Here is an 18,083-nt window from a genome sequence, read left to right as displayed (position 1 = left end):
GCCTGCACAGTGGTAACAAGGCATGATGGATCCATGTTCTCATTCTGTTTACACCAAATTCTGACTCTACCATCTGAATGTCTCAACAGAAATCAAGACTCATCAGACCAGGCAACATTTTTCCAGTCTTCAACTGTCCAATTTTGGTGAGCTTGTGCAAATTGTAGCCTCTTTTTCCTATTTGTAGTGGAGATGAGTGGTTCCCGGTGGGGTCTTCTGCTGTTGTAGCCCATACGCCTCAAGGTTGTGCGTGTTGTAACGAGTGGTTATTTCAGTCAAAGTTGCTCTTCTATCAGCTTGAATCAGTCGGCCCATTCTCCTCTGACCTCTAGCATCAACAAGGCATTTTTGCCCACAGGACTGCCGCATACTGGATGTTTTTCCCTTTTCACACCATTCTTTGTAAACCCTAGAAATGGTTGTGCGTGAAAATCCCAGTAACTGAGGAGATTGTGAAATACTCAGACCGGCCCGTCTGGCACCAACAACCATGCCAAGCTCAAAATTGCTTAAATCACCTTTCTTTCCCATTCTGACATTCAGTTTGGAGTTCAGGAGATTGTCTTGACCAGGACCACACCCCTAAATGCATTGAAGCAACTGCCATGTGATTGGTTGATTAGATAATTGCATTAATGAGAAATTGAACAGGTGTTCCTAATAATCCTTTAGGTGAGTGTACGCTGATCTTGTCCGAAAACAGCGCGAGCACTTAAAACGTGTTCTCCTCTCGCTCAAACAATGTCCTGTGCACGCTTAAATCTCTCTGGGCTAATGGGCTGTAAATAACCTCCACGCGCGAGCGGAGAGATTTGCGCTCACACATTGCATTAATGTGCTTTCGCGCTACAATAATGCGCTCTCGACATTTGTCAGTAAAATAACGCCATATATTTTCATATTTCATTAGGTTCTTTGATAAGGTTACAATACAAAGGTTAACACAGCAACGTAACTTGCGTGATGTCCCCGGGGGTCGGGTCGGGGCGGGTAAAGAAATTTGACTTTATTTGCGGGGCGGGCTGGGGCAGGCCAAATAATTTCAGAAAAGCGGGACCCGCGGGTTGGAAAAAAATCCGACCCGCGCATCACTAGCGCATAGTGTTATGAGCATTGCATATTGGCAATAACATGGTGTTATTGCATCTATCAGCAGCTGAATGTGCGGTAGGGCTTGGTGGTTTACCAGTATTGTGATGATGGTGATAGTGTCTATCATTAGAGATTTTGCTATATCATCCACCAAAATTTTGTGGCCAAAAAAGTCTATTGTCAAGTGTAGGATTGTATGAGGCAGAGCTCACACCAAAGTCACTTTTAAACCAAGCAGCTTTCTGTTGGTCAGTGTCATGAATCCATGTGATCAACTTGATCCAGTGGCAAAATCTGTTTGGGGAAATCTTTTGCCCTCATGTCAAAATCCCAATCGTGTGGATTCCTTTTGAAATGAAAAATTCACCAAACAACTGTGTAAAAGGTGCCAAGGTGTTTTCCCGTAAGCAGACTGACTCCATGACAGTCTGGCTACGGTTAAAGGACACATATTTACTGAGACCTGGTTGGTCTAGGAGGCTACTTTTATATCTTTATGGCCTCTCGGGGTGACAGAAACTACTAGTGGTGACAGGTGGCCACGTTAAAGTGACAGCAGACACTGTTTTTACTCAAAGCCAGTTCATTACACAGATCAGTTACTCTTCAATTAAAAAGTTAAAAGATGAAAATTCATCACTCTCATGCTATTCCAAACTCTTATGCAGTTATCCTTTCCATGGAGATTTTTTTAAAGAAATCATTAGTGTTATTGAGTTTATTACAAGACTTGGTTGTTCAAGCATGTCATATGTTAAACATCCATATTTCATCCCCCCTCTCTCTCTCTGTGTGTGTGTGTGTGTGTGTGTGTGTGTGTGTGTGTGTGGTAAAGTACATTTCACTGTGCAAACACTGGTGTGGTCACTACATTCCTCAGTGGGGCTTATGTTTCATCACTTTCACTGGATGGACAAGAATGTTTATGTTGTGCCAGTGGGTGTCTCACTTAGTGTTAGGAGGGAAACAGGGCTATAGGTCAACCTTTTCATGACTAGACCTAGATACACACATGGTTATGTGTAATGAGGGATGTATTTACATTGGAGGGCTACATGGACTGCATGTGGTCTACCCACACCTAATACTATTTTCTGAGGTTAATCTGGTTTGGTTTCCCAATGAAGGAACATTAACTTTTTGCATCACTGTCAGTTTTAAACTCTGTTTGTCCTTACTGGAAGCATGTTTCCTTCTCAGAGTAAATTATGATAAAAATGTATTTTGTGAACAACAACATAAGATCTCACAGTTGTATCTTTATTTCTCATATTTTCTCATAATTGCAACTTTGTCTTATAACTGTGATGGCATATTTCACAACTGCAACTTAATATCTCATACTTGCACCTATAGTTCTCAATTGTATGACTGTACATCACATAATTACAATTTTATATCTCAAAATATAACTTTATATAACAAAATTATAATTTAATTTGCCAACTGTGACTTTAAATTGTGACTTTGTTTCTTATTTTAGACTCATAATTACCTGTTTCATTTTTTACTTTGCAGTGGAACTGATTTCTGTAGGTCCTTTAGTGTAATTTAAAGTCATCATGACATAAACAAAATGACCGTATTTACTTTTCTTAATCACATTGCTGGTCTCCATTCTGGGATGGAACATCTACTTTCACAATCCAGTCAGTTCCAGATAGATAAAATCAAGCCCTGTCCAAGCATGTTCACTTTAGAAGACTTCTTTGCCTTCTTCTCACGTATGGTTTCAGAACTGTGACGTGCAGGGATTAATCTTTTCTTTACTCCATCAAATTGTAGTACCACCTGTCTCATTCAGCCCTGACATCATATCAATATTACATTTCCAGTTCAGGCCTTTCTTAATTGATTTCCTAAGAGATAAGCAGATTAAAAACATCAGATTGGAATGAAAACCTGATTGATGGTTGGGGGCCTTTTCTAAGGCACTGCCTTTCTGTCATCAGGCAGAGCTGCCTTCTTGATAGTGCTTTAGACAGACACCTCACTCACCAGGGATGAACTTTTTAAAGTAGGCTTCTGCTGTCTTTTTTCAAAGACGTGATAAAAAAAAAAAACGAGGTGATAATTGCAATTTGGTGTTGTCTTCATCTAGACACTCTGGGTGATAATGAATTAGACAGAAAGAGGTCGGTATTGATTTTCACTCTTAGCAGGCAATCCTTAGAGTAGGCTAACTCTAGTCTATTATAGTTGAAGTTGGTTGATCAAGACTTTGCCATGTTCCAGGACCAACATCATCTTATGTGAATCTTTTATGAACATTTCCATTAACCAGATCAGATTTTAGGTTTAGGGCTTGAACAACTTTCATATTTACCTCATTTAGGACTATGTTTGTTTGACAAAAATGCTGTTCCAAGACTAACAAAAGATGTTGATCCAGGAACACGTCCAACTTGGCAAATCAAGGTCACCTTGTTTATTCTCATTTATATGAAGTTACAGTACCTTCATGTTTGATTTCAGCTTATTATGAAGGTATGTTTGCTGAGATATAGACTTCTTTAAAGCTTTCCTCTATGTGTTGACATACCTTTGAGACCACACGTGCTGCAAAGAGATCAGCTTTCCTTTTATCTATTATGGCTCTGGAGTCATTTTTAAAATTCAGGCCACATTAAAACCAGGCATACATCTTAGGTAACAGTATGCCAGGGAGAAGGTGGAATCTATAGCCAAGACACACGCTCTCACATAATAAAGCAAACCCACAACCCCTCGTGAATTCAAAGACAAAGCATATTTCAGTCTACAGATCTACTCAGACACAATGGATAGTGAGAGTTTGGATGATGGCGGTGTTGTGTTTATAGCAGTAATAAAGCAAAGACAGAAAATAAAGGGCTCATTGTTTGTGGAAAAGCTGTAAGACCACAATAATTGGTTATAGTTCTTTGGTGTGAGCTGTTGTTTTATCATACATTATATGAAATGGTATGTACAGATGATTGTATGCAGATACTATGGTATCTATGTGGTACTCCTAGACTGATGAAGAATACTATGGAAAGACTATTTACTCACTGTTTACATTAATGGCTCAAGATTGGCATTTTGATATTGGCACTGAAGTACTTTTGACCTATAGTCTTGTTTTTGATGACTTGGCTAATTAAAATGGTCTTGTTTTTGACCAGGTATACTGTGTGACAATACATGCTCATTAAACATCTCCATATCCCATTTACACCACTGAAATGCTATTGATTCATTTTTATACTGTAATTTCTGGCTCTCCCATCTGACTTGTGGGCACAAGTTAAGCTCTTTTCAATAATTAATTGCTGGCATTAAAGATGAATGTGATGCTGGGTATATGAGTATCCACTTATCAGTAACTGAGCAGCTGGGCACACACACGCACGTCTGAAAAATAAGAACAGAATCCTTGAAAGAACCCCTCAGGACTTACAACTTTTGCAAATTTGTCTGAACTGAAGTTTTAGTTAAACTTGTCTCCATTTGTGGTGCGGTTTGTGTCTGTTACCTTAAGCAGATCGGTTGTTTAAGGATCTCCCCTTCCATCAAATAAGAGTGTGAACAGGAGTTTCTTTCTCTCCTCATGCCTCATCAGTTCGGGCAGATGATGGGGCATGACAGCCGAAGAGAATGGGCGAAGCACGAGCTCTTAAGGTCCCCTCCGCCTGTTAATACTCTTTAAACAGAAATAGCCTGTGCTCTTCCCACACTCTGCAGTGAGTCACCAGCGAAAACACACCAGCGTGACATTGTGTTATCTCTCTTATGGAGAGACCAGCCATTGTTCCCAACATGCACTACTGCTCAAACTTTTAGGGTCAGTAAATTTTTTTGGTGAAAGAAATTAATACTTTCCATAAGCAAGATTTCTAATTCTAATAAAGGCTGCTATTTTGAGCTTTCTACCCATCAAAGAATCAAAGCAGCACAACATACTGGAATGATTTCTGAAGGATCATGTGGAGACTAGAGTAATGACTGCTGAAAATTCAGCTTGCCATCACTGAAATAAACAACATTTTAAAATATATGAAAATAGACAGTTATTTTAAATTCTAATACTATTTCACAATATCACTGCATTTGTGATCAATTAAATGCAGCCTTGGTTAGAATTGGAGAAATTTCTTTCAAAAAAATCATCATACTTAGCCCAAACTTTTAAATGGAAGTGTAGTTGAGTCGTCTTATATTGTGCTGTTGGGCACCTCTCTGGGCTGCATTGTGAAATTCTCAAGCTAATGGCTAATTTGTCGTTTAGCTGAGGCTTTTATCCAAATCAATTTATGGTACCCTTATTGCAGGAACATTCTGTGAGGTTAAGTTTCTTACCCCATGAAGCATTGTAATTTTAAGTTGTCTTCTCAGCCTGGAGGCTTGACAAAATGGACTATAGCTGGCTGCAAATTAAACAGATAAGAAAACTCCATTCTTTAGGGAAACCTTGTCTTAGGAAGTAGCGATTGTATCTTATGTTTCTTTAAGCATTTGTGTCAGGGTTAGTGAAGACTGAAACGTCTATGATATATTAAATAGGGAAAAATGAAGTGTCAGGGGCAATATAGTACAGAACCTGAAAGGGAAGTCATGTCCTCTAACTTACTTAAAGCTACTCTTTAAAAATACTACTAATAAATCTCTAATAATGAATATTGAAGATATATGAAGATAATGAATATCTAATTTATTCGTACTGAACATTATTTACTTATAGCATTTAAAATGGTTGATTTTAGTTTTAATTTATTTAGGCACAGTAGTATAGAATTTTAGAAGAAGAAATAGAACCAGTCAGAGGTTGTTTCCTCTGTGTCTCATCAGTTCTAATTTATTGCTTGATTAGAAAATTCTGTTGGTGGGCCGTGAGAGTGTCCTGTGATGAGTTTTAATGTGGAAACTGTTTTTCTTCTGCTTGTGTTTCTCTTGACTGACAAGTCTGCGTCTCAGAATTGCTGGCATGAAGTTCATTCCAAGGATAGAGTAACATTCATAATTTACACTGCTAGGCCTACTTTGAAACCTGAAAAAGACTTATTGTTACAGGATTATTGTTGCATTATTACCATAAAAGTGTTTACATTACTATATTTTATGTTTTTTCTTATCAATGCAATAGTGTTGTCATTTTACCTAAACATAAATCAGAAAAACTGTTGTATTAACAACTTTAATGTAACTTACTTTAAATCCTTTTTGAAGTTTAAATAGGTTTTGAACAACATGAGGGTGAGTATGATGACAACTTTAATATTTAGTGTATCCATAGCATCCAAGCGTTCATTATAGAATGCTTTGAACAAATATTGTATTTGCTTACATCCTCCCTCATGTAAATGTGAATTTGGTTTCATGAACACAGCTCAGTCAAAATGCTGCTTGGCTGGTGTGCAATGAACTGGAAATGTATACTCATTTTCACCCTCTATTGGGACACCTGGTGCATGAACTCTGAGGACTCGACTATCATCTTTGTCAAAGCTGGAGGCGAGAATGGGTTTATGTGTACCGTACGTGACCTCTCACTTTCGGCCAAGCCATTAGAGGGTGAGAAGGAGATTTCTCATGACAGTCACACTAAGAAAAGCTTTGCTATAGTGGGAAGATGTGATCCTCAGTTCAATAATAGTAAGATATTTATTCCAAAATGAGATTTTTACATTTTCCCATGCAAAACTTTCTGGGGTGGTGCTTTGGAGTTTGGAGGTGTTGAGTTTTTAGCTCGTTGCTATGTGATTTAAAAGGGTGTTCTGGGTGGTTTCTAGGGCATTTTGGATCATTAGGTGGCTGCACATCCAACCACAATTGATATTCTGGTCCCTTGAATTTAAAAGTGTCTTTACACAGCCAAGTTATGGCTACTCTGTGCCTGCTTAAAATTTAGACGCAGTCATATAAAATACAGTCATACAGTCATATAAAAACCAAAACTAAATTATTCCAGCTTTGACCCATTTCCTCTACTGAATAAAAAATAAAAAAGGTAATTGCAACTTTTTATCTCACAACTCTTTTTTTTTCGCAATTGCAATTTTATATCTTATAAAGACACCAACATGCCACTTTTAGAAGTGCTTCTGTGCCACCTTTGCAATGTATAAGGTAAAAAAGGGCAAAAACAGCATTACAAAATGAAAAATCAGTTTTAACATTTTGATGCTAAAGAATGAACTATGAACTAAATGATCAAAACCCTTAAAGCTCTAACCCTTAAGATTGGTTTGGAGTGTTTGACCAGTTCTGCAAATCCACAGTGTACCTCAGGATGCTTGTTCTGTGCTCTCTCCACCTAAATGTACCTCACCTTTGCCCTCTTTTTAATGGTGCACTCTTACAGTAATGACAAGGTCAGAGTGGCTGTGTGCTTTTGGTATTTGTGAGAGAAGTTTCAGTGAGCGGTCACGTTGCCAGCTCCCCCCTTCCTCTCGAGTTGGTAATCACGCTTACATCAGAGCTGCAGAATGAAAGGGCTGTATTGTGCTCTGCTGAATCCGCTGAATGAGCGCAGAGCAGTGAGGAGAACATGTACTGCACAGAGATCTGGAAGCTTTTTATCAGTCTGCCCTGGGACACATGAATTTCAGATGACTATATATTTGAACTATAACAGACCTTCTTAAGAATGTGTTCACCTCACTTGTGAAAGACAGAAATTTCTTAATGCCCTTGGTCTTATTGTGCATTTTTTTATTAGTGCTTGCATGTTATTATTGCATGCTTTAGATAGATGCTGTAACAGATGCTGCATTGGTGAAGTAGTGGACTAATGGTTAGAGAGTTTGACTCCTAACCCTAAGGCTGTGGGTTCGAGTCTCGGGCCGGCAATACCACGATTTAGGTGCTCTTGAGCAAAGCACTGAACCCCCAACTGCTCCACGGGCGCTGCAGCATAAATGGCTGCCCACTGCTCCGGGTGTGTGTTCATGGTGTGTGTGTGTTCACTGCTGTGTGTGTGCACTTTGGATGGGTTAAATGCAGAGCACGAATTCTGAGTATGGGTTACCATACTTGGCTGTATGTCAAGTCACGTCACCATAATTTGATGTATGTTAGGTGAATTGACATGATATTTGCAACACATTTTACCTTTGTAATGTGATGTTTATGAAAGTCAAACATGATATTCAAAGAGAAAAATGTGCAGAATATGTAGGACTTGAATTTATACATCAGGATTTGATTGATTTGTGAAAAGTGGTCTTTATATTAAATATGATATGATTCTTTGCAAGGGACCACCTTTTTAAAATATGGCTAAAGTTGCCTTTTATATATAAATATAAAGAATATTATAAATGTAATATTATGTTTTTATACTGTGTCAGGCAAAATATTAAGCATAACGTCTATAAAAATTCTTTTTTAATATTATTTTTTTAGAAGTTTTTATTTCGCAACTGTACTAATGACTAAACTAATAGATATATTATCAGAGATATTAATTAAATATGTTTACAGCAGTAAGTTGACTGCATGCTATCTTTTTTTCCCTGCTCAGTATTTTGAATCATGATTTGCTTTTATTCCTAAAAATAGTTCTGTCAGTGTTATAAAATTACTGTGATTTCATGACAGAAAGTTTAAAAGTTTAATAATATTACATTTGGTAAATGTTAAAAATTATTACATTTGAAAAATACTTTTAAAACCTAATACTTATTTATTTATTTTTGTTTCTTTGAATTAATATGCACCATTATGTAGTGTTCACAGTAAGACCAGGAACATGTGCTGAGAAGTAAATATGTTCATTTTTGACTTCATGTTCTACTAATATCAGTCTAGTATATCCAGTCAAAAAGATATAATCAAATCCTGCCCTGTATAATTCCCTATATTATATAATATTCTGCTTCACTGTCAAATGTGTTGTGATTGCTGTCTTCAAGGATCTGGGCTGCAAATACAAAAGTGGCTGGTTCCAAATATGCATTGTCTGGAAAGTGAAGAGCAACTGAGGTCACAAGACTGATGTAACACCTTTGTACCCACAAGCACATCCCTTCATGTCCCTTTAGTGTCCTGTGTTTGGTGTACTGTAACTCACTGTGGATGATAGTTTGATGAATACCTACTACTGTATTTTAGGTTGTGCCACTCCAAAACCATACATCTTGTTTTAAGAGATGGCATTAATGCAGAGCAAGTGTGGGTAAAATAGAGTTAAACGCTGACCGTATAAAGAGTGATTAAATGGCAGAGCAGTTTGACATCCGTGCTGTTGTGCAGCCAGTGATTCTTGGCAGGGCACAAAGCTCACCAATCACTGGGTATTATTAGCCCCAGCATGCCAACAGCACTGTATGTACTTCTTCTCCCCCCACCCAACCCCCATTTAGCCATTCATCTCTCTGCTAAGGCACATCTGCATTAAATCGCAGTGAAAAGCAGCCCTGAATGTCTGCTATATTGAGTTCACAGGTACAGGAGACCACACTTTCCTGTCATATCAGCTCAGATGTAGTCTGCAAACACAGTAAAAAGAGAACTTTCCCCATTGTGCTGACTTTTTCAAATAATACACGTCTGTGATAGAGAGTTGGAACTGTATTAATCTCAGAATCTCACCGCATGACCTGAAGGTTTAAAAGAAAATATGATTCATTTCTACTCTGTGAACTTGAATGGCTCTTAATTTCATAGACATGCTGTATCTGCACATACATTTTCACGGTCTTGATGTCTTTTTGCACATGATGAGCAAATTTTCCAAGGCTGGGAATTTATGGTTCCACCTAATCTAATAATAACAAGACCACCATCATATAACCCATCAGGCGTGTTTAAGGGATAAAACGCCAGGAATGCATGCAAAACAAATGTGGTGGTCTGCAGCCTTCATGTGGAGCCTGAAAATATCCCACTATGGCTGGTATGCTTGTTCTTGCATGCCAAGGTAGAAAAGCCACCCTTTTCTCATTAGCTTTTTGTTTATATAGCAAGTTCAGTTGCTGCGATGTACAGTGCACATGTGCTCTGGCTTCACGTTTGGCTCTCTGCCTGTTTGGCTTTAGCCATAATGAGTGTACGGGAATAGATCAGTGAGTCTTTGTACATTTTTGACCGGTTTTACCTTATCACAAGCCCCTCTGGTTTGATTTAGGTGGAGTCTGTGCTTTAATCACCATGAAGAGAGTATGTATGAGAGCAGCAAAACAATTCCTTAGTTGGACCTATGTTGTATGTTACTGTAAGGGGATCCCTGAGGTCATTTTAACAATTAAAGATGGTGGAAGTGTCATTGACTTGCAGTATAGACTGATAGTAATGTGATTCTAACAGAAAAATATAATTAGCCTACACAGTGTCACAATTTCAAAGGCCGCGATTTAATGAAAAAGATATATATACGCTATGTTTCTAAGAGAAGCGCAGTACTGTGTTTATTTACACGCAAACAGCTCATGTTGGGGTGATTATTATTCTTTTACATTGTAATTACAATTGCAATATTTCTTAGTTTAATACTTTTAATAATAATAATTGTTGTTATTATTACTATAAATATAAAATATAATAAAATATAATATTATTTTTATTATATTATTATTGTTATTTTTATTTTGTTGTTAAATATTTTTTTTGAACTCTTGTGATTTAAAATTCTTGTTTTTTTTTTTAAATCACATTTTTGCAATAATAAAAAAAAGTAATACAAAAAATAATATTTCAATTAAAATTTTCCCTAAACTGTGCAACCCTAGCAGGTGTGAAGTATAAATGTAAAGTTCTGTCATGAAACTCTAGATGGCGCAGGTACCTCTGAAATCCTCCACCTTTCAGTTCTTCTGATGTATAGATCTGCTATGGGTTATTATATATGCTATTTGTGCAGCAGCAGTATGTCTTAAATACTCACAGCACTGTATGGGCATATGTATTGGCACTAGCAAGTTCCTGTACTTGATTTGCAGCAGCAGCAATAATGTACAACAACAGCAATAACCAATAGCAGCAGGACTGTAACAGATCTATTTCGCCATCACCAAATACATTAACATTGTCATATCCATTACCATGCTAAAATCTTCAGAGAGTTGTCATAAAAGAAATGCATTTACAAAACCTATATTTATTCACATTTAGGCATTTGACCTCACTTGTAGCACTTAAAATAGAATAATTTTAATTTTTTTTTTTAAACAAAATATTACGTTTTTTTAAAACCTGATTGCTCAGATCTTGTGGCCTAATGGGACGTCAATGTGTCCACTTGTTGTTGACTTAAATCTCAACAGATGCATTGAGCCTGGGTATGTTCCCAAAGTGTTTATCACTTTATATCTGCTTTATACTGTAAGATGAGCTCATCCAGTCCAGTTTCAGTCACATCAAATAAGCGAAGAGCCAATGTGGCAGTTTCCTATTCAGACCTGCCACTTGCTACCTGTTTTACTCCCTGGTCTTAATTATCTCTGTTTCTGTCTTATTAGATTTTAACCAGAGAACCCAGTGTACCTTTACCTAGCCAATAGCAATGCAGACTGTATTGTGCCCATTTTATCATGACCTCTTCTACTCCCTCGTGTAAAACACATCTATGCATCAGGTAGCATCTGAAAACTCAAGGACATTAAGTTATGATTAAATTTCCAAAAGCATGATTATATATCAGTGCTGCTTTTTGCACAATAATAATGTTGTTGGTAGAAATGGAAAACTTGTTAATAATTAACCTGAAGGATTTAATGGTGTAGATTTGAATTGAACTCTAGAAGGTATGTACAGTGGTGTGAAAAGGTGTTGGCCCCCTTCCTGATTTCTTATTTTTTTTCACTTTAATGTTTCAGATCATCAAACAAATTTAAATATTAGTCAAAGCTAACACAAGTAAACGCAACATGCAGTTTTTAAATAAAGGTTTTTATTATTAAGGGAAAACAAAATCCAAAACTACATGGCCTTGTGTGAAGAAGTGTTTGCCCCCCTGTTAAAACTGTGGTTTATCACACCTGAGTTAAATTTCTCTAGCCACACCCAGACCTGATTACTGCCACACCTGTTCGCAATCAAGAAATCTCTTAAATAGGACCTGCCTGACAAAGTGACGTAGACCAAAAGATCCTCAAAAGCTAGACATCATGCCGGGATCCAAAGAAATTCAGAAACAAATGAGAAAGAAAGTAATTGAGATCTGTCGGTCTGGAAAAGGTTATAAAGCCATTTCTAAAGCTTTGGGACTTCAGCGAACCACAGTGAGAGCCATTATTCACAAATGGCAAAAACATGGAACAGTGGAGAACCTTCCCAGGAGTGGCCGGACAACCAAAATTACCCCAAGAGCACAGCGACGACTCATCCAAGAGGTCACAAAAGACCCCAGAACAACATCCAAAGAACTGCAGGCCTCACTTGCCTCAGTTAAGGTCAGTGTTCATGACTTGCAGAGTTCCAAGACGAAAACCGCTGCTGAGCAAAAAGAACATAAAGGCTCGTCTCAGTTTTGCCAGAAAACATCTCGATGATCCCCAATACTTTTGGGAAAATACTCTGTGGACTGAAGAGACAAAAGTTGAACTTTTTGGAAGGTGTGTGTCCCATTACGTCTGGCGTAAAAGTAACATATCAGAAAAAGAACATCATACAAACAGTAAAATATGGTGGTGGTAGTGTGATGGTCTGGGGCTGTTTTGCTGCTTCAGGACCTGGAAGACTTGCTGTGATAAATGGAACCATGAATTCTGCTGTTTACCAAAAAATCCTGAAGGAGAATGTCCGGCCATCTGTTCGTGACCTCAAGCTGAAGCGAACTTTGTTCTGCAGCAGGACAATGATCCAAAACACACCAGCAATCCACCTCTGAATGACTGAAGAAAAACAAAATGAAGACTTTGGAGTGGCCTAGTCAAAGTCCTGACCTGAATCCTATAGAGATGCTGTGGCATGACCTTAAAAAGGCGGTTCATGTTCGAAAACCCTCAAATGTGGCTGAATTACAACAATTCTGCATAGATGAGTGGACCAAAATTCCTCCAAAGCACTGTGACAGACCCATTGCAAGTTATCGCAAACACTTGATTGCAGTTGTTGCTGCTAAGGGTGGCCCAACAAACCCTTTTTTTTCACACAGGGCCATGTAGTTTTGGATTTTGTTTTCCCTTAATAATAAAAACCTTCATTTAAAAACTGCATGTTGTGTTCACTTGTGTTATCTTTGACTAATATTTACATTTGTTTGATGATCTGAAACATTAAAGTGTGACAAACATGCAAAATAATAAGAAATCAGGAAGGGGGCCAACACTTTTCACACCACTATATCTTTAAATCATCTTATATTAGAAATGATTCAGTAGTCTTTTAACAAGGAGACCATCTTTGGGATGCATCAAGATGATGGACGATAAATAATGACTTAATTCCTCCATGTCAGACAAATGTTTTTACATTATCATGATGTGTTTTTGGTACAAATATCTCCTCATACTTGATGAGAGAGTCACGTGGATGCTTTTTTTTTTTACTTATATTTTATTTTATGTGATCACTTCTTAATTTTTTTTTAAATCATCCTCTTTTTTTTACCACTTTCATCTTTTATCTTCTTTCTGTCCTTTAACCCAGCATGAGATTGAAAAAGAGAGTGACGGAGCTTTCGTTCTCCACAGGTACAGCTCTTGAAATTAAAAGGATCTCTTTCATCTTTCACTCTGATAGACTGATAAAAGTGGAATGCATTTCGTTTTTCCTGGGAAATGCTTTTTGGCAGCAGAATTGCGTAATTTGTGTCAAAGTGCAATTACATTGTGTCACATCATGCCAATGCGATATCCTATTTCAGTCATTTATTCAAACAGTATTCATCACCTTTAAATTTAGGTTGAGCCCAACTTCTTACAAGGGCAGTCATTCATATTTTAGTGCAGTTACAATGGACACAAACAGGCATGTGTGACTGAACCAGTAAAAAAATATGATTTCTTTAAACATTTTTTATTAAAAATCACTATAGTTTGTTTTATTGTCAAAATTTCAAAAAGTAATTTAATATAAAGCTTGTTGAGCCCACAATCCATCTGCCACTGTTTGGCATATACCTACAATTCATGTTATGCAGTGAATTTTCAGGGCTGTTTTTCATTCAGGGTTTAGTCATCTTGCTGTACTTATCAAGGCGAATGCTTTTCGTAGTAACTAAATCTTGTTTTGCTCAAGATGTCTTTCCAGAGTAATATGTTCTATGAGGGTGATAAGATTCATATGGAACATTAGCTAGCAAACATCCAGCAGAAAATGGAATTGTCTCTGTAAAGAAATGAAATGTGATGGATGTATAGGGAGCTTGAGAACAGCTGTCATATGCATCTGATGTCAATGTAAATACATTCTGATTGTCCTTCATGTCTCCTTTCATAATGGTGCTGCTTTTTTGTCTCCTCAGTAATAGCTTATGGAAATGGGCTTCACAATGCCAATATCTAGAAAGCAATGTGGATGATGGCTGATGTACTGGGGCTCAAGGTCTGAGAAATTGGGCATTTTAAGCCTGTATTGGACAGGACAGTTGAGTAGAGATAGGAAGCGAATGGAGAGGGGAACAGGATCAGGAAAGGACCTCAAGCCAAGGCTCGAACCGAGGTGACCCGAAACTCTGCTAAGTGATATGTCAGAGCCACAGGGAATATGATTTTTTTTTTTAAATTAATGAAACATTATAATTTAAAATGAATAAGAAAAATTTAAGTTTCTGCTATTTCTAGGTTACAAATGAAATAAGTGCATTTTGTGCATGAGAACAAAATTAAAGTCTGTGTATTTAAAAAACATAACAAAACTGGTCCCTCAAGTTATGAAGATATGATTTGTTCTGCAAAACAGAAGCATTTTCACCAATAGTCTTAAAAGTATAGACCCAGTAGTTTTTGTATAAAGATTATTTAAAGCAGGGGTGTCAAACTCAATTCCTAGAGGGCCAGAGCTCTGCAGAGTTTAGTTCCTACCCTGGTCCAACACACATACCATGTAGTTTTCAAATAAGCCTGAAGGACATGATTAGTTGGATCTGGTGTGTTTAATTAGGGTTGCATCTAAACTCTGCAGTGCTCCGGCCCTCCAGGAATTGAGTTTGACACCCCTGATTTAAAGTATCAATAAACTGGATGTTTTTTTTACATCCATGCTCAAGTTCAGACTTTTAATTGACTATGTGGGAATGGTTATTAACTAGTGCAGATAATATCAACCGATAAGTTAGACTGGCAAATATATTGCCAGACATAAAAGAAGACAGTCACATTGCTATTTTTTGTGAGCACTCACTCTTAAAAATCAATATGGAGCCTAATTTTTGAGACATCTGTTTACTTTTCCATCTCTTTCAAACCAAATCTAACAGGAACCATGGGAGGTTCATGCAGGCATTTCCAGCTTTTGTTCAATAGCTTGATCTGAAGTCAAATACTGGTCCTTAGAGAAATATATTTCTTTGTTGGAGCAATCGAGAGACATGCATTTGATGATGTTTTTAGTCCTGAAACAGACCACACTGTGCACATAATGATACAATGTATTCTAGCATTATTTCAGCTGGCTTTACATTGTTGTCAGGTAAGAATCACACTGAATTGATTCACAGCTTCCTGTTTTGGGTTTGTTTAGCACATTGTGTAATTTAGAAGCATACATTGTGTGAGGCATTTCACAGAAGACTTGCTTTATTTGAACAAACCAAAAGTCATACAGTGTTTGTTCAACAAACTCGTTCAAGTTTAGAAAAGTATTTCAACACGCAAGTTTTGAGCTTTATCTTTGGACAAGATAAAAATAGCCCTCTGGGCTTTGGCACTGCCAGCGGCGTTTAGACAGAAGAGATTGCTGTGTTGAATCAATGTGTTTTTTTATGCAGCCTCTTTTTTTGTTGACATAGCCAGAGTGGGCCATGTGCTAATCCAGCAACAGGAAGTTATGAGTGCCACCACCCTCTCCCTCTGACACATAAAAATACACATGGTGCGTTCTCACTTTCACTCAGCCTGTGCTTCTCACTCAGAGACACCTGTGCCAATGCTTTAAACAGTTTGTGTGCATAGATCTTAAGACCTTTCTCATGTTTCTGTGGTCCGACTTCAGTGAGTAAAACTGGAGCCGGTCTCTCTGGAGCACTGTCACTGCTGAAGGACATGTGAGTGTCACCACAACATTACCTTTACTGAGGCCATGCTGGATTCACACACACATTCACACACTGAATCAAACACTGCCTCACTCATTTACTCACACTACAGTTGCCTGCCAACATTTCCATCAGTAGAATTAAGGGTATGACCAAATATGTAGGCGGTATGAGTGATTTTATGGTGTGATATATATGCTGTATAGTTCAAAAGTTTTGGGTCAGAAAGAATTTTTAAAATTAAATTAATATTTTTATCCAGCAAGGATGCATTAAATTGATCAAAAGTGACAGTAATGTAACCAGATGTTGTTCTTTTGTACATCCTTTCAACAAAGAATCCTGTAAAACAATGTTTTTAACATTGATAATAATAAAAAAATGTTTCTTGAGCAGCAGATCAGCATATAAGAATGATTTCAGAAGGATCATGTGACAATAATGACTGCAGTAATGATGCTGAAAATTTAGCTTTGCCATCACATGAAAAAAAATTCATTTTAAACTATAATAAAATAGAACATTTGAACATTTTATTTAACATTATAGATTTTATTGTTATTTTTAATCAAATAAATGCAGCATAAAATTTTAAAAATGTAACGACCACAAATGATTGTTTTATTTTTTTATTTATTTTTTAACTAATATACCATGATTAACAGTACAGCAGTATCTTTTTTTCTCCTTTTTTCTTTCCATTGCACAACAAATACCATCATACTGCCTGAGCTGAAGATTGTGAGATAAGCATCTTGAACTCTGAATAAACATTATATGTGGTGCTTTTCCAGAACTGTTGACATGATGTCAACATTCAACCCTCCATTGTTCACTGCCCCCTCACACCCTTATCCTCCAACTGGATTTTTTCCCCTCCTCAGGGAATGTTTCATTTTTCTCCATCTATGACTCATGGATGGCCCTCGTTTTGTTGGCAGGACGGCTCTTAGCCATCTAATATCGGACAGAGGAGCGGTAAGGCAGGGACATCTCTCACCAGAGTGTCTGATTACAGCCATCTTCAGGGAGATGTGTCAGACACAGTGCGAGTGCTGGACCACAGGATGACGTAGAAACACCTCCCCCTCGATTTATCACTCTCTCCTTCTGTACGTGGGTGTCAACATAAGACTGCATGGGAATGATTCAAAGAACTCCCTCCGAATGACAAATTATAACAGCACAAAGCAAAATGAACCGAGTGTGAAGTCTCTGCAGTTTTACATGTGTACTATGTTATTACTTTCCCTGAAGTCCATATGTTGTCAATATGTCTTGTCGCAAGTTAGTTTTCCTGACTATTTATTTTTATCTATATCTTTGACCATAAGAATTAAACAGGCTGTTTTTGCTACTGCACCTTTAAGACCTATATAAATATTTCTTGAGATCCTTGCCAAAGTACTGAGAAAGTTCCCTGTTAGCTGGGAAATGGTCCCTTTAAGTGAATTCAGAAAAGAAAGATGGATGATCGCAAACGTCAAACCCCAGATGACTCACTTGTGTGGAATGCAAATATGAAGCGTACGAGATTCCATCATCATTCACTATCCATGCTGAAATGTACGCTGCTGAGCAGGAGAAAACTGTTGCTGATTATGTGCAGTTCTAAGCTAAAATTTGAAATATTAGGAAGGACGTTATTTGCATACTTCTACTAAAAGGATTCTTTTCAGTGAAGGTTTTTGTCATATTGTTGTTGACTGGTTGGCAGTAGCACATGTAGGCTCCTGTTTGCTCCATGCGGCCTGTTTTAGTGTATTATTCTCAGGCACTTGTGTTGATGCTCCCTGCTGTTGTACTCCAATTAAACGTTTCCTTTAGCAGGCCACCTGCCATTACCCATCAGCAGGAGGTGAGGGATTTCAGCTCTTGAGAGCGGAAATTGTAA

The 18,083-nt window shown here is 37.5% G+C and overlaps 1 protein-coding gene across 5 annotated transcripts in view; it reads left to right on the top strand.

Moving 5' to 3' along the window:
- LOC109070688 (catenin (cadherin-associated protein), alpha-like 1) overlaps positions 1-18,083 on the top strand; it is a 55,519-nt gene that overhangs the window by 12,488 nt on the left and 24,948 nt on the right. For 2 of the 5 annotated variants that reach the window (XM_042745614.1, XM_042745613.1), the window contains exon 2: positions 90-146. The exons of 2 other annotated variants lie outside the window; for them this stretch is intronic. In XM_042745614.1, coding sequence (XP_042601548.1) covers positions 90-146 — 57 coding nt within the window. Of the gene's footprint in view, positions 1-89; positions 147-15,301; positions 15,625-18,083 lie in introns of those variants that run through there. One more of the 5 variants, XM_042745617.1, reaches the window with a different exon arrangement.

This window comes from Cyprinus carpio, chromosome B19, assembly GCF_018340385.1.
Source record: "Cyprinus carpio isolate SPL01 chromosome B19, ASM1834038v1, whole genome shotgun sequence".
Lineage (NCBI taxonomy): Eukaryota > Metazoa > Chordata > Actinopteri > Cypriniformes > Cyprinidae > Cyprinus > Cyprinus carpio.
Note: the sequence above shows the minus strand (reverse complement) of the source record. Positions and strands in the feature narration are given on the sequence as shown.